The sequence below is a fragment of the Aspergillus chevalieri genome, chromosome 2 (assembly GCF_016861735.1).
Source record: "Aspergillus chevalieri M1 DNA, chromosome 2, nearly complete sequence".
NCBI lineage: Eukaryota > Fungi > Ascomycota > Eurotiomycetes > Eurotiales > Aspergillaceae > Aspergillus > Aspergillus chevalieri.
Window position 1 is genome coordinate 1169804 of NC_057363.1, and position 17396 is coordinate 1187199.

Sequence of the window (17396 nt, forward strand, 5' to 3'; positions counted from 1 at the left end):
CTTTCTGCTTCTGTTTCTTGCATAATTCTTATTCTTCATGTGCTATATTTGATAATCCTGGGGCGGCATCGTGTGATTTTTTTGTTTATTGCAAGCAATTGGATACAGGTGCATGGGTTGTGTTGCTTTGTTTTTTCTTCTTTTTTCTTTTTGGTGTCAGGTTTGACAAGTCATGCCAATTCGCTGCATGCATGCATGTGCATTAGAGTATCATTATATTATTGTTACAGATGATATCTGAGTGGAAATAAAAGTGTTGACTGTCAATTCATATGCTTTCGATTAACTATGTGAAAATAAATGATGATATTTTGATCGACCCTGATTGGATATATCTGAGTCTGACTGACCCACGAACTCAAACCAAATAGGAAATAACTTTTCTAGTGTAAACCAACATGAGTCTGGGTATCTGAAAACATTGAGCATTAAACGCATTCGAGCTGTAGGATAAGTAAGGCAAACGAAAAGAAGAGCAAACAACAAAAACAACAATATGCATATATGCAATGCAGATGCTAGATGCATTAGATGTATTAAAATCGGCATCAGAAGTCAAGCTCATGATTCAATCGGCTGCTTCATCATTGTGAGCTTGAACAGCCGCAATATAGTCCGTGGAGAACGTGCTCTTCGCCCGAATCTTGTGGCCATAGAGGTAGAATAAGAGAGGAATAGGCATTAGAACGGCCGCGACGCAGCCGAGGAGGGTTCCAGTCCAATTGACTCCTAATCCGTTGAACTACATTGTATCTAAGTATTCATTCGGAAATATATCATTTTGAGAGAGGGTTTCTTACCATGTAAGTTGCAAAAAGAGGGAATCCCGCGCCAGCAGTGGATCTCAGGATACTGTTAGCAGCTAAAGCGGAGGCCGCACTTAAGTTGCAGTTAGCATTCATTTCTTTCCCTGGCTCGGGCCGATGAGGAACCTGGAACGTACAATACGAGATATGCGTCGATGATGTAGTTCATGCACTGTAGGAAGATACACAACAGACCAAAACCGGTGAGAAGACCAGACACCGCAGGAATGGCCCAATGAATATCGGCCCTGTATCCAGACCAGCCGAACCAAAAAAGGCCACCTGAAAAGGAGACACCGCCAAGAATAGCGGGAGGTAGTCGCCATTCAGGAATGGGAATTCCATTGTTGGAATCAAGCTTCTTGTTATACCATGGTTGGAGTAGGATGATAAAGAATCCACCGAGGAACTCGCCAATGATCATACCAAAATAAGTCAGACCACCAACGCCCTTGTTGAATCCATGAATCTGCTGGAACACGATTGGATATGCCGTCATGAACAGGTAAAGGAGACCGTAAAGGAAGGCCATGTAAATACTCAAAAGTAGCAAAATAGGCTCCGTAAATAAAATCCGAACCGGTCGGCTGAAGTTCTTTTGGATAAGTTCCAGCAAATCGACCTCGATCTCTTCCTGTTTGGCATGAATGCCCCAATTCTTAGTGCGCCGGCGCAAATCTGAGGCCTTTTTGACCAAGACAACTGGAGGATATGTCTCTTCCAGGAAAAACAGGTCCAAAACAAAAGCAGATGCACCCATTATGCCGGTGAGGTACTCAGTCCAACGCCAACCCAAGTAGCTTTCCACAATGAATCCGCCAATAAAAGGTGCAAAAAGAGGTGCCGTAAACACCGTCATGGTAAAGACAGTGATTGCAAGACCTCGATTTCGATTGTCAAAGATGTCTGAGAACACAGCTGCCACGACGGCGATAGGACATGAACCAAAGAAGCCACCGAAGAAGCGACATATGATGACGGTCTGCAAGTTCTCTGCAGTAGCAACTGCAAATTGGAAGACGGTAAAACCAAACATGCCAATGAGAATAGGCAGTTTTCGGCCCTGCAATTCCGACAACGGAGAGAACAGAGTTGGACCGCAAGCAAACCCGAGGACATACAAGGACAATGCTAGCGTTCCCACTTCGGTTGAAACGCCAAACTTGGAAGACACGACGGAATTCGCGGTTGAATAGATACTACTGGTGAAAGTGGCGTTGAATGTTGTCCATGCAAGCATCACGGCTGTCGCGATTCTACGTCCTGGCATTAGTTCTGATGTGCACTGCGGCATGGCTACCAACACTACTTACTTCTTTTTGGTGGACCAGTTTTGAGGATGCAGAGGATCGTCCGGGCCCGAAAATTCGACCACATATTCTTCTTTTGAAGGTAGGGGCGGAGGATATGGCTTACCGGCACCAAACTCCGGCAAGGGCTTCTTGGAGGGTCGTGACTTGAGAGCCCCCACAGTAGCACTGTGCTGGCTCCGCTGGGTAGCAATGCGACTGATGGCGGTAGGATGACGCTCTAAGGCCGTACTGCGTTGGGTCTGCGCGGTCTGGATGCGCGATATGTAGTCATCGTCATCATGGAATCCGGAGCGTGAAGAAGAAATAGACGAGCTGTCAGAAGCAGACAAGCCAGAGGATGCAACGGAAGCGGAAGATCGATTCTCATGATGGTGATTCAGAGACTGAGACGGATGGGAGGCTTCAATCTCGGCTTTCTCCAGGTCCCGTGACAACGGATCCATTCCGGGAAGAAGAGAGGGAAAGGAGGAAGAATGAGGATCACAGACAGGGGGGAGTACTAAACAAGACAAATCACAGATGGAGAACTAATAGATGAAAAGGGAGGAAATCGAAAGGACAGTATCAAAGGGGGAAGAAGGAAGAAAAAATCTGTCCTTCAAACAACCAGTGCGTGAGTGCATGGACCGTAGTTTGTCAATAGTAGTAGAAGACATCGGAGAGCACTCCGATGGGTCAATACCCAGGGTTCTCCAGAAGAAAGCTGTCAGAATATTATACAGTATCAAAAGCACTTCATGGTAGCTTTACTCCAGAATATTCTGAGTACATTGTGCAAGACCATTTCTTTCTTTCTTTCTGCTTATCTTTTTGAGATCTTCGCGGCTCAATTGTTCCCGTCTGAAGGCGGTTGCAAACGGCCATGTCCTCGGACAGATGCCCGATGCCCGAAATGAGTTTATCATAATGATGAGAACGGTTGATATTTTTGTTATCCAATACGGAGTACATATTCTGTATACAGTAGTATGCAGATAAGCTACATTATTGCTGCACTATACTTCATACTTGTACATGTGATGCTGGCTGTCAACGGCTTGACGTCATTCATACATGAACGGCACGTGTCACCGCTACGGAGTAGCGGTAGTATGTAAATAGTAGTTATACGTTCAAAACTACCCCTGGTAAACCACAGCTAAAATACGTATCTAAAATAGATAAGATGATAGGAAAGGGAGCCAAGTGATTATTTTTCAAGTGGAAAAAAGAGAAGATTTGATTTGAGCGAGACCATAACTTGAACCAGAACCTTTGTTGTAGATGCTGCAGAGTACAAGTAGACCATGAGAATTTCGAAAATCATGTTCTCGAGATACTCAAATAAGCCTAGCAGTAAGCATTAGCGGGTTATTGTACAGAGTAGCTGACAGCCAACGGCTTGACGTCAATCCCACAGGAACGACTCGTGTCGGTGATGGGTGCATGCATAGTGAGAGAGTGAGTTTGAGTATGTACATGTGCATGTGTGTGTGAGTGACAATGACTCATTTAGCTATATCTGATACAATTGAAAATCATCCTATACCCACACCATGTTGACCATATATCTATCAATCTACTCAAAATGTTGCAGCCAATCGCAACAGGTAGAGAAGCCATATTCAATCAACGGGCCTGATTAACTGACTCGAACAGCCACAGTATCAAGGTGCTACTTTGTACATACAGGGTACTGCTATTTACCTCGTATTAGATTCAAAACCCGAAGTTACTCCATTGACATTAGGATCATCTGAAAACCATGAACGCAACCACCTTAACCAGCCCTAGGCACAGCACCTGTGCGGAGATATATAGTATGGTGGTTCTCCTCATATCAATTGCCACCATCCATGTTCTATACAGGGTACTCAATCTCTACTATGATCAGGTTAGACATGGTCTTTCCTGATCGGGATCGGCCCGCCCTTACCGACGAAAGCGGAAAGGATGCCATGGTAAATGGGGCGCCAAGCCCAGTGCCTCTTTTCAGGAGGTTTTTATAATTTTCCTGATTGGTTGCAAAATAGACGGTTCCTGACACTAGCCTTCTTGGCACTTCCCCACCCAATTCCAATTGGCACAGCGGGTCCAGGAACGTCTCTGTATCAGGTAAGTTACCGTAGGTACGGTTATTTTGTAATGGGAAGAGAGGGACAAGAAATTGACATCCATCAAATACATATAGTCTGGTCTGAGGGCATTTCGTACGGTATTTGTATAAAAGAAAACGAAGGGAGAATCAATAGGTAAAAATCTATAGACTATGTCAGGGGAATGGGCTATGATATCAATCTAGATTGATTGCTATAATTATCCTTATTTCAGGGGTTTCTGGGATCCTTCTAGGGCATAATGCTTTTACAGTACCTTACCGTAGGCGCAATACAATTCCACTGCTTTCATCCGAAAATACGTGCGTTCGTCTAGACCGCTCGCTCTCTCCTCTCTCTTTCTCTCTCTCTCGTTCTATTCCTTTTCCCTTTTCTTCCTTCTTTCTTCTTCCTTTCCTTCTGTCTCTCCACCCCCCACCGTGTTTCTCTTCTTTTCCCTTCCTTTCATTTTTATATACAGTCATTCCTTTATTTAATTCCAGCCTGCTGGCTGCCGTTCATTAGGGGGACCCTTTCCATCCCCGTTCATTCATTAATCAATACCCCGTAAGGAAAAGAAGAGAAATCATTCACAGCATTGATTGCTTTCCCATCGTTTTTATTATCCAACCCGCAGTATATCTTGTTGCTTAACAGTGGATTGATTCCGCCATCGATTCGAATTCTCAACCGACATCTCGAATTTCTTTTTAAATGATCCATCAAAAAGAGCGATTGCTGCTAGCGAGTGTTTGGATAAACTATTCTTGGCCATCCTCTCATTCATTGCCAGCCCTCCGCCTCGACCCTCAATAGAACGACTATGCATCACCACCACCAGCATTCCGCGCGATATTCCCGTATCTACCCTCGTCGACCGGATGCCGTGCCGCGAGATCGCATCCCACTTCTAGAGGTGCCCGAGGTGCCCGAGGTACCCGCCAGTGGTCCGACCCTTGTACCAAGAGCACCTGTTCCCGTTCCTGTCCCATCTTCAGGGTCTTCTGAATCAAGTACCTCGGGTGAAAAGCCTACGAGTACGACGACTACTACAACATTACCCGTCGTCTTGGGAGCTGTGTACGTGTAGAACCTCGGACTGGCCTGATACCGAAAAGTGCGGCTAATTTAGGAATTTAGTGTCCCTATCGTGTGTGCCATCGTCATCTTGGTCTACTTGCACCGGAGAAATGTGAGGAGACTCCGGAATGAAGATGCTAATGACAAACACAAGTCACTCGACTTCGGTATGGACATCGTCGATCCACCGTACAAGGGAATGCCAATGCAAGAAGCGGAGAAGGGTGCCCGGGTTAACCACACCAAGGGACTATCACTGGACGTCGGACATCCTTATCTGATGCCGCCCGGATTGCACGGCTCTCAAGACTCGTTCAATATTGGAGGAGAGGACGACAGGTACCGTCACGCAGTTTCCATTCTGGCACCAGACAGCGCATCGACCCGCTCGCATCCCCGTGGCCCTCCTTCGATGCTCAGCAATGCTGCCCCATCGACCAATGGCCGCGACAATGCCCAAAAATCGATGCTCAATGACCCGTCCCAGGCTGGCTTGCACTTCGACTTCCCGCCGTCCAAGAGTCCCAGCCCGGGACCCTTTGACGATCACAAACGGCACTCTGCGGCGAGCAGTAGTGACGGTACTGCAGCAGATATCAGGAAGAGCAACTCCCACCTGGCATCAGCGATCCACCGGAACAGTCTGCCCTCGGATCCGTTCAAACATCCGGACGAGGCAGAGATTTCTGACGATGATTCTTTGCACCACCATGATGTTCCCGTTCAAGAACCTGCACCCGTCCACCTTGAACAATCGCCTGCCGTCCCAACCCCGCGCATTTCCCTGCCGGTAAGTGATGCGGGTAGCGATTATAGCAATCACAGGAAGACCGCCGCGTCAATCCCAGCTGTGAACATCTCTGGAGCCGAGGATACCCAGGAACCAAGTCATGATGCAAGCCCCCTCAATCCGCCTCCCATTCCAGAAGAACCACAGTCAAAGAATTCTGGCCTGGACCCCCGCCGTGACACTCGGCGCATGACGTTCGGGCTGCGCCCCCTGCCTCCGGAGGACCCGACAGACAATCCAGAACAGCGTGCCAACCGAATCCGATCTTTCTACAAGGAATATTTTGAAGATAGCAAGACCGGGAGAGAGACCACATATTATGAAGATTTCGGGCCTGAATTCTATGGTTATCCTGATGACATGGCCCATGATCCCTCTTATGACGACTACTATGGCCCCCCACCCGCACCATTTGCTGAACCGGTGACTCGTCGTGCTATGACACCGCCGCCCCGTGCCCCTCCGCCCTTCCAGCCAGGTGGACGACATATGCCTTCGGGCTCCGTCAGTGGCTTCAGCGGCTTCAGTAGTGGCTTCGGAGACCCGGGCCCACGAGCGATGTCGTCGGCTTCTAACCGCATGCCTATGCCTGGTCCTCCCCGAGCACCTCGCAGGCCCGCACCACCTCCGGCGCCACTCAATATTCTCCCCACACCTCATATGCTGAAGGATGACGCGATCATGGGTGCCATCGACTTTGCACCAGGCAATACATTCAAGGACCAGAGAGAGGGTCGTGCCGAAACCCCGCTAGGCGGAAGACGACCCTTTAGTCCCATGACCCGAGCGGCCACGCCGTTAGCCTCTGCATTTGATGAGCTTTCGGTCATGCCTAGCCCGTAAGTTTCGTTCTACTGCTTTTGTTTCCCTTTTCATACTAACACCGTTTGTCTCAGACATGCATTGCGTAAATCTGGCGCCTACTCAAACCTGGACTTTGCACCTCCGCCGCGATTCAAGACTGCGGAAACTGCCAGCGATGCAGGTAGCATCCGCAGTAACGGAACCGGCCTGTCCAATGCACAATTGCACAATATCCGGACTGGTGCATACCGGGTCAGTCGTCTGCCTACGAGTACAGTGGGAACCAAAGACGATATGTTCAGCGAACTTCGCCCAAAATGGGAAATGCGAACGTGATCACTGGACACGGTTATCTTTCTGCCGATTTAGGTTTCAATACTTGACGTGATGAATTTTACCCTTCGTACATTTTGAAGGTTCTACTTTTCCCTCCCTCCCTCTCTCTTGGTGTCCTAACAGGACGTTTAACGAACGGTCACTTGTGTTATTTTTATTTTTATTTTTCTACTCTCTTGGTTGATATTTTGGCGAGTATAGGGTTTCATTTCTTCTCATATTTATTACTTACCCCCTTTCGGGCCATTTTGACGTCAATGGCGTAAATACACACTAGGGCTGGAACTTTCGCAATGCTTGTCTTAGCCCCTCTTTTGTTTCTTGTTACAATTCTTTCTTCCATCATTGTGTCAATAAGGCCTTGGTTTGGCTGTCGGTATCGACCGCCGTTGATTCCTGTTCCGTTTTATCCATGCTGTGGCGTTATGGGGTTGCTGTCTCTCCAGTGGCGGTGTCATTGGTTACTTTTCTTCCGGCCAAGATATAGATGATTCATATATCTTTTTTTTTTTTTTCCATTATTATTCAATTTCACATCTTTCCCACTGTGTAGAAAGGCAAAATGTGCAGATAAATATAGAGCAGAGTAAATATGGATGTACTGCGAGGGCTCAACATAGTACAACCAATCCCCCGGCGTCCCAATTATTGCTCTTCCCTGGATGTGGTGCGTCTGGTCCGGATCGGACAATTTGATGGTGAATCTGCCGATGAACGAATTCAGATCCAGCCGCAAACGGACAGCGGGTCAACAAGACAATGACGCTTAGAACTGGAGACCGAGCCGTGGAACTTCCGAAAAAATCCATGGACATCCATAATAGGGTACGGATCCGTACCTGTACCTGCTATGTACTCCGTAGTTGTACTTGCATGCTTACTAATTGTGACAGAATCAATGTGCATAAACAGAACCAGGTTTTCCAGAAGACGGGTTCGGCCAATAAGAGGGGCAAATCGCATATTATTAGCACTAAGTGGACAGATTGTCAGGGGGAGCCGTTTGTATTGTATTGTATCTCCTGATTACTTATTCCTATGGGAGTATCAGAGTGCATACATAATACGTACATACTATGAGCACACAAGAGAGTCAATTATAAATGTCGATAGAATTAACTGCAACTAATTAAACAAAAATACTTACTCCATTTCTACTTTTTCTGTAACACTTGTAGTAGTATGTCAATTCCTCTCTTGTTGGTGCTATTGAGAGACTCCCGCGGGTGCCACCCAGTATCCTCCACACGTATTACCATACAGACGTCGCGCTAAACCTACTCTCGCTTTCGCTTTCGCTCTCTCTCTTTCCCTCTGTCTGGTTTCGTTCATCCGTCTTTTCCCTCTCTCTCTTTTTTTTTTTTTTTTTTCCCTTCTGGTTCCTGGGGTTGACAGTCTTTCGTTTGGTCTTTTCCTCTTCTTCGCTCTTTTTTCTCTTTATTTCTCTTCCCTTATTTTACTACCTCAATTGACCAATTCGTCCAATCTGACTTCTTCTCTATCATATATGGCTCCCGGTTAAATCATCGGTAAGAGCTGACTTGCCGAGAGAGACGCCTTTTCCCCTTCTTCTCTGCGTCTTCCATCGGCGCTTTTTCTCACTTCTCTTTTATCCACTGCACCCCTGAGCGTCATAGTATAGTATACTACTGCATATCTTATTCTGTACAATATCACATATACTCTCATCTCGTTTAATTCTCTGCTTATACGGGGCCCTCCTTTTCTTGGTCTGCTGTGACGGTCAGCTTATCTTATTTCGTTGCCTTTGGCCGTTCACCAGTTTCCCTCCGAAGTGTCCCCGAAGACGAACGCTTGTTGGATTATATTTCTTTCCTCCCATGTTTGATTATTATCCGAATTGCAAGAACATCTGCTGGCCCTGTTCGATCTATTGAGCCATCTTATCGAAATTTCCTTTTTCTCCTCGGTCGGTTGAATTTGCGTCGTTGCGGGTGTTTGCGCCCGTCCATACGGAACCTCATATTCTAATCCCCGGACGACAACGCGACTGCCCGTGGTTCTTTCATCCGATCTCATCATGTCGTCCTCTGGTATGGTTCTCCCGATAAAGCAAAGCAAAGCAAGCGATCGAGAGAGGCAGTGTTGTTACTAACACGTCTCTTCTATAGCGGCTGCGGCGCAGGCCTCTAGCAATAATGCTGCTGCTTCACCTACAGAGTCGACCACTGCAGAAGCCTCCACCACGCCTACAAGCACGTCGTCTTCCACCGAAACAACTCCTACAGAGACTTCGACGACATCATCCGAGTCTTCCACAACGTCAGACGCGGTGACGAGTAGTACTCCAGATGCTAGCAGTACTACTCCCACGACAACCTCTACTACACCCACTTCCACTTCCGAAACCCCGACTACGACATCGACGTCGTCCGACCAGCCAACAACATCATCGACGCCCGATGTAGTTACGACCATTGTCACTCAGAGTTCCTCCAGTGGGAACACGGCCGGTCCGACCACGGTCATTATCACCTCCACCGAAGCGTCCCCCTCGCAAACTGCTGGCAGCACGGCAGACGGTTCTTCTTCGACGTCGGGCGGCTCGGCGGCCATCGAGTCCTCAAGCAATGGTGATTCCGGCTTGTCTGCTGGTGGTACAATTGCGGTCGCCGTAGTGGTGCCCGTCGTATCGGTCGCAATCATCGTTCTGGCTGCCCTGTGGTTCTGGCGGAAGTGGAAAGGCAAGAAGGCCGCCGAGGAAGAGCGGCGTAAAGAGGTGGAGGAGTACGGATTTAACCCGAACAATGACCCCACGCTTCCGCCGGTCGCGGCAGGCGGTGCTTACGAGCCTAGCAATGACAACGTATCTGGATACCGTGGATGGGGAACTACCTCGGCCGGTCGAAAGGCGTCAACCAATTTGTCCAGTGGTGCCGGTGTTGGGTTGGCTATGTCCGAGGCCAGCAGTGCCCCAGGCTATCACCATGCCACCTCTCCGAGCGATGGCACCATTCAGTACTCTGACGGACAGGGCCAACCGGCATCCGGCGAGGACGAAAGCATCGGAGTTCTTGGTGCAGCCCCCGTCGCGGCCAACAACCGTGTGTCGGACATCCGTCGTGGGCCATCCAACGCATCTTCCGCCTATTCTGCCGCCAATCGGTCAGAAGCATCCGATGAGAGCCATATGTCAGCCTCTCATCCCACGGCACCGTTTTATGAGGATAACCCGTACTATAATGAAGTGCATGCGCCGTACGGGGCTTATGGGGATGGTCCTTATGGAAGCCCACCTCAGCCGGTGATTCGTGATGTCCAAGCTCGGCGCAACACGCGGATTGAAAACCCTGCCGTTTTCCCTCGACAAGGCAATGCGGGTATTGCACAGAATTTCTAAACAAGCGTGAGAAATGGCAGAGAAATGCTGTCGTTTCTTCCCTCATGTTGCATAGTCTCGGCAATCTGTTCGAGTTTCGTGAGATATAAAAGTCAAGCGACTAGAAAGTGTTGACGAAAAGAAGGACGGGGAAATCAGAGAACGCATCAGTGGTCAGGTCTAAAACAAGGGGATTCACATTCCTTGCGCTGGCCCTACATTGGACCGCGTGCTCGATCTTTCACCACCGTCGCATACTTTCTTCGTCAATTTCTTCTCTTTCCTCTCATTCCACTTCTTTTTACTTGGGACTTCGCTTCGATATGTTATTATTGTTCTTTTACCATCTTAATCTCTTCTTTGATTCTTTTTAGGGCTTGGGATCTGCTGAGAAATATTCCCCCGGAGTGTTGTACTGTCGTTTTGTTTCCTTTTCTGTTTCTTCTGACTCTATTGGTGAGTGTATGTACGTACATTCGTTGTGGATTCTGTTCTTTCTGGGTGAGAGTTGGTCTGCATAGTGTGTTACCCTCGTTTGCCAGGCGCCTAGGTTATAACCTGCCTACCTCCTTTGTGGATATATTGGAATAGGAGGAGGATGCCATAGTACATACAGACAAGATATGATTTGACATATCTAGTTATATTCTTCTTGCCCGGTTATTCGTATGTTTGACAACCTAACACACTGTCTAGTTGGCGGTCAGATGTATGTTGAGTTCAGGCCTTGAATAGTGTTACAACTTGCTTATGCATGACATCACCAATGCTTGTCACCATTAATGAACCCAGCCCGTCAAATTACAAGCAAGAGACAACCAGAGATAATATCTGGCTTGATCCAACATAATCATGATTTACTCTGAGGAATACAATGTGGACTTGACGCAGCTTCCTCTCCGCAGTCACCAAGAATCATCAGGAGGTATGTACATAGATCGACTTGAGCTAGCTAGCTACCCACCAAACTGATTGAGAATTAGGGACTCCAGATTTCTGCGTGATATGCTTCGAAACCCTAGACGCAACCGCGAGTTACCGTTGTTTACCGTGCGAGCATCTTCTACACCAGCCCTGTATTGATCACTGGTTATGCAGTCGAGATACAAGCTGCCCGCTGTGTCGGCGGGAGTTTTATCATCTGCGCCAACGTCGAAAACAACCGAGCAGCTATTATGATCCGATGAATTCAGTACTATATGTACCACCTCCGCCGAGGCGCAATGCGAGTAATGGAAGATTGAATTCGTTGAAATTCTGGTGCAAACAGAAGTTGAGAAGACACGATCAGTCGTCCACAGACACGGGTGCTAGACAATAGTTGTGACTATGGTGAAAAGAGCCGATACCGGCCACTATCTTGACGGATCTTTAGAGATGGTTAGCGGGAAGCGGCGGGATCCTAGTCACAAGTTGTACGAGCACGACCATGTTGGCTGGGAAAGAGCACTGAGTGCTTGGGATTTAGTATTGGCTAGGCTAGTGGTGCACATCTGATAGTTTGTCGTTTGAAATATGCACGCATCACCGTTTGGATACTTCACCTTCCTACGCGAGATGATCACTTGTATAGCTTTAGCGTTTCCTATCTGGGAAGGAAGTCCTCAAAATGGCAGAATCTAGATTATTTTTTGACTCAGTCCAATACCCCTTGCCGAATTTAACACTTCCTTCCAGCAGGCTACGGATACTCAGCCTTACCGTTCCGCATTCTTTCCATGTAGGACAGAGTAGTAGTAGCCGGACAAAGAAGAATCTCAGTCACGTGTCTGAGATGCACCATTTTAAGGCTAGCGCAGGATAGCTGTGCCAATTCATATATAATCCCTGCAAACTCCATAACAAAGTGCACCCTCTAAACATTCATTGGCCGGGGTCAAAAGAAACGTGGGTGAAAAGAGCCCGCTGATTGGCGTCGGAGAGAACAAGTGAGCTACCCCCGGGCTCCCCACCAGCAATCTCCCTATCTCACGGCGCCGTTCTGGCATCGCAGGTCCCCGATCAGGAAATTATAGAGGGGCACTTATGGCTGGTCTCTCGTTTCTTCATCTCGCCTTTACTTGTCGCTCTCTTTTCTTTGGTTCCCTACGCGGAACCACCAGCGGGTGCTCCGAGTCCGGTCCTGGTCTAATTCTCCGTTGACCTTTTTACCTTTCCTCTTCCCTCTCGTTCTTCTACTCTATTCTTCCACCTCTTTCCCCTTGCCACGACTGCCAATTCCGTCTCACCTCCTACTGCTGCCATTGCGATTATCTACTATTCCGCTCAACCGCACTCACCCGAATTGTTACCCCTTCTTTCCTCCCATCCGCCCCACCTTGTTGACTACACTTTACCTCCGCCCTCCCGGATAACGACGTTCCCCTTGTTGTGGTTCGTCGGAATCGAAAAACGGGGAAAGGAAACAAGAGAGATTCTGCGCGAGCAAGAGAAAGGATCATAAACGGAGAAAGAAGAACAACTCCTTGCTTTCCGCTCTGCCTCGGTCCGGCCGCTGGCATTCACCGGCTCCGCCGTTCTACAGAGTATACACCTGTGCACGGGACTTTTCTAAAGAAGGACCAGGTGGTGCTGTGATAATCACACAGCCCGCGTGAAGATGTACGTCGCTTCCCTGCTCGTCTTCCGCCTCGAAATGATGGTGGTTTGTTGGTGTAGGGCATCGAGGCGCCCTCAATTCTCCTCCGTCAAATCTCATATATTTGCTGACACTCTGGTTTGGTTTACAGGAAGTTTGGGAAACAGATCCAACGCCGACAACTTGACCTTCCAGAATATGCGGCAAGTTTCGTCAACTACAAAGCCCTGAAAAAGGTGCGCTTCAGTTGAATCCAATGCAGAGTCGTTTGGTCCGGACGCTTATCACTCATGCTGCGATAGCTCATCAAGCAATTAAGCGCAACGCCTACGATCCCCGCGCAGTCAACTACTGATGTCCGCCATGATGTTCCGGACGCACAAAGCGCCTTGCGCGCGAACAAGGAGGTGTTCTTCTTCCGATTGGTACGTCGCGGAGCTTCAGCGTCATGTCTGACAGACAATTCGTGTCCCAGGCTGACCGGGAGAATCTGTTGCATGTAGGAGCGTGAGATAGAGAAAGTCAATGCTTTCTATCTCCAAAAAGAAGCTGAGGTTTGCCTCCCTGGTTTGCATTCGTTTGACCCGGAAAGAAAAGACGCTGAACAAGGCATTGTAGTTTTCGCTACGCTTAAAGACATTGGTCGACAAGAAGCGTGTGGTCCAGTCCCGGACTGTAACCAATTCCAAGGCCCCGGCGAATTTTGTGGCTTTGTTTGAAGGATTCCAGCAATTCGACGGCGACTTGAACAAGTTACAGGTGGGTTCGCTGGGATGCCCTTTGTTACAGGACTTATTGAGCCAAGTCCATTTCCAAGTGTCTCGCTGACATTCCGCTTCATAGCAATTTGTAGAAATCAACGAAACTGCCATGTCCAAGATCCTCAAGAAGGTTCGTTTTCAACCTCAGCTTCTACAGGGTATAGAAGAGGGCTCGCTTGCAAGGAGTTTGATAAGCTGACGAAGATACGTGCTATAGTGGGACAAAACCTCAAAGGTCTGATATAAATCTATCTCGCATTCGACTCTATTTTAATTGGTAGGGTTGTCATTGCTAACATTTCTTTCTTTTCTTGCAGTCCCGCATGAAGGAACTGTATCTCCATAGGGCCGTTGAGGTACAACCCTGTTTCAATCGAGATGTCCTCCGTGATCTGTCAGACCGGGCAACAACCGCGCGTTTGGAACTGGAAGCTTGGGCAGAAGGAGAAAACATCCAGTTTGACGCAGCTCGTCCGGCTGCGGCAGCCGCGCAGTCGCTGGGATCCGAGGAAGAAGATCTAGATGCGCAGGTCCTGCAATCAACAACTGCGGGTAACCTCCAGACTCTGCGCGAGTGGACGACGAAGCTGCAGTCATCCCCAGATGGCGGAGAACGTGCCACTCGCATGTTCCTTGCGGCTATCAACGAGTTCTCTGACGAAGTGCTTGCTCTTCTGCTGGAGAGTAACTTGGTGGACATGCAAGCGGAGGACGATATCAATGAACGCAATTGTCTGCATGAGGCTTCTATCTCCGGGCGCGACTTCGTCCTAAAGGCCGGCCTTGCAGCGGGTGTCGATGTGTCGCGGTTGGATGTCTATGGCAGAATCCCACTTCATTACTCCTGTATGCATGGACGTGTAGATATGGTGCGCGAGCTACTAGCTGCCGGCCCCGCCACAGTCGACCTTATGGACCACGACAACTTTACGCCCTTGATCCACAGCATTGTCAAGGACCAACTGGCTTGTGCTGAACAACTTCTATACAGCAACGCACGTATCGATCCGGCTTCAGAATCGGATCATATTCCACTCAATCTTGCTTGTCAGCATGGGTCACTCCCGATAGTGAAGATGCTGCTCGAACGAAATGCGCAATTGCTCCCAGATGCTGAAGGCCTCTACCCACAACACATGGTGGCCCGTGCATCACAGTCGCCACAGTTGCTGTTGCTCCTTCAGCAGCATGGCGCCGACATGAACCAGAGAGACAAGCTCTACCAGTGGACCCCGCTCTTCCATGCAGCCAGTGAAGGCTGTGTTGGATGCCTCCGGACATTGTTGGAGTTGGGTGTGGATGCGGATGCTGTGGATGAAAAGAATTTGGCGGCTATGTATTATGCGGCATGGGAAGGGCATCTGGAGTGCATGCTCCTACTTTGGTCTCATCGCAGTGATGAAAATGCACCAACGCAGACGCCGCTTAATATCCTCCATAGCATCAGGTTACAAGAACCTGAAGGTGCCATGTCAGACCAATTCGACTCCGGGGATATGGAGACAGCGGACGGCATTCCCGACCTTTCTCTGCCACCACCCATCATACCATTGCGGCGCTACGGTCACAACTTCCTGGACAAAAAGGTGTTTGTCCAGATTCTCTTCGATCAAGGTAACTCGGGTTCGATATACTTCGACCAGGCCGGGCGTCATCCAGCTGCTCGGTTGACTATATCGTCAAAGCTTTCCGATCTAATCCCCCGCACGATAATGCTTCCCATCCAGGACGATTCGCGAACAATATCGTTCCACGTCGACAATCTGGATACCTTCGCCGTTGACTTTGAAATCTTCCCCACATTTGGCTCCAAGGTGATTGCAAAGAGTGTTGCGCTGCCGGTTGTGTTCCAAGCCAAAGATTCCAGTACTGGCTCCTGTACTTTGCCCTTATTTGATCCGAGATTACGGTCAATCGGTCAGCTTCGTTTCAGATTCCAGGTCATTAAGCCTTATCACGGCGATCCGCTGGAGATCACCCACTTTGCGACATACTGGAAGGCGACCAGTGCCCTCGACTCGGAGCATAACGGTTTGGTCACCGGCTCAAGTTTGTCGGGCGACCATGTCCAACTTTTCGTGCAGTTGACCAAGGATTGCGTACCTGTGCTTCATCCGCAGTTCACCATTAACCACCATGGAATCGAAATTCCGGTCTGCCATCTCATGTATAGCCAATTCCAAACAATTGGTGCAGAAAGAGGTGCTAACCGTTCAGAAATTGTGCACTTCCTGCAAACACAAGGGATGAACGACCTCGCTCAAGTTCATCGGGTGCTGGCCGCATCATTCCTTCCTTTGCAAGACGTCCTTGAACAATTACCCATTGGCATTAACATCAATATCTCAACGCTTTATCCGTCGCCGACGGAGGAACATACTCTGGGCATGACTTCCTTGCCAGACGTCAATACTTTTGCCGATGCTATTCTTACAAACGTCTTTGACCATGCTCGTGTTTCGCGGGAGAGACACCCCGATTTCATGCGTTCTGTGGTTTTCACTTCATATAACCCTAACATCTGCACTGCGCTTAACTGGAAGCAACCGAACTGTAAGTACCTGACATCTCTCTCGCGCATGCTATGTCTTAAGCCATGACCTGTGCTGACTGTATTCTAAGACCCCGTCCTTCTTTGCAACGACCTTGGGCAAATTCGCGACTTGGCTCGCGATATTGGCTCATTGCCTGATGTCCATAGCAGTGGCAGAGCATCCATGTCCATCAAAGAGTCCGCACGCATTGCTCAGAGTAATAACTTTATGGGCTTGATATGTCGGTCAAGTCTTCTGGTATGTTTACAACTTTGTTCTTTGGCTCGGGCCTGCAGTCTGCTGGGCGGGCATCATCTACAATTGCACGAGGGGACTGACTCTAAACAACTACAGAACGTCGTACCAGCTCTTGTGGAAACAATCAAGGAACTAGGCCTCGTACTGGTAGCAGATACTTCAGACGACGCCGGACAGCCTTCGCAGAGTGAAGAAATGATAACCACGAACCCGATGGGCGTTGCTGAATGGGCTTACCGAATGCCTGACGGTGTCAATGGCGTGATGAAAGCCAATGGCATTTTGCGATTTAATGATACGATCGATATGTAATATTTACCTTTCGGTTTACCAATCGGCCGGGATAGTCATGTCCTTTATACCATGCATATATTGCCATATATTCAAGATTTCTTTCTTGGCTTGTTTTTTTTTTTTTTTTTTCCTTGTCTCATGATTTATGGGTTCAGGAAAAGTTGCTGTTCTGACTTTACTGTCCATTGCTATTTATTATTAGATGGGTGGTGTGTTGGGTTGTCCGCGTTGTTTATGATTATACCCAAATTGAAAATTGAGAGCCGAGAGACTTGAATGTACGCCCGGAATTAGTCTAAACAGCCAATAAACAGCTAATATACAATCGTGAAGCTATGATCTATTTCAACATTGCCGTGCCATGCAAGAGAAAGATGAGAACACAAAGCTATTCTCCACATACAGAAAAAGCGAGTAGTAAAAGAGG

The 17396-nt window shown here is 48.4% G+C and overlaps 4 protein-coding genes across 4 annotated transcripts; 3 read left to right on the forward strand and 1 right to left on the reverse strand.

Annotated features, from left to right (window-relative positions):
• Window positions 1-568: 568 nt before the first annotated feature.
• On the reverse strand, window positions 569-2562 carry ACHE_20399A (MFS transporter; the record flags this gene model as incomplete). Its single annotated transcript, XM_043284698.1, has 4 exons — window positions 569-742; window positions 801-879; window positions 944-2062; window positions 2120-2562. 4 exons carry the CDS (start codon window positions 2560-2562, stop codon window positions 569-571), a joined length of 1815 nt encoding a protein of 604 aa, XP_043133463.1.
• Window positions 2563-5017: 2455 nt separating this feature from the next.
• Window positions 5018-7204, forward strand: ACHE_20400S (uncharacterized protein; the record flags this gene model as incomplete). The annotated part of the gene is made up of 3 exons (XM_043284699.1): window positions 5018-5274; window positions 5335-6903; window positions 6961-7204. The coding sequence occupies 3 exons, from the start codon at window positions 5018-5020 to the stop codon at window positions 7202-7204; spliced, it is 2070 nt and encodes a 689-aa protein (XP_043133464.1).
• A 2041-nt stretch (window positions 7205-9245) lies between these two features.
• On the forward strand, window positions 9246-10565 carry ACHE_20401S (uncharacterized protein; the record flags this gene model as incomplete). Its single annotated transcript, XM_043284700.1, has 2 exons — window positions 9246-9258; window positions 9337-10565. The coding sequence occupies 2 exons, from the start codon at window positions 9246-9248 to the stop codon at window positions 10563-10565; spliced, it is 1242 nt and encodes a 413-aa protein (XP_043133465.1).
• Window positions 10566-13143: 2578 nt separating this feature from the next.
• phoC (putative cyclin dependent kinase inhibitor Pho81) lies at window positions 13144-16987 on the forward strand (the record flags this gene model as incomplete). Its single annotated transcript, XM_043284701.1, has 10 exons — window positions 13144-13145; window positions 13274-13358; window positions 13425-13547; window positions 13626-13676; window positions 13741-13881; window positions 13966-14013; window positions 14101-14118; window positions 14201-16436; window positions 16506-16675; window positions 16772-16987. Coding segments are annotated over 10 exons (3090 nt in total).
• Between the last annotated feature and the right edge of the window lie 409 nt (window positions 16988-17396).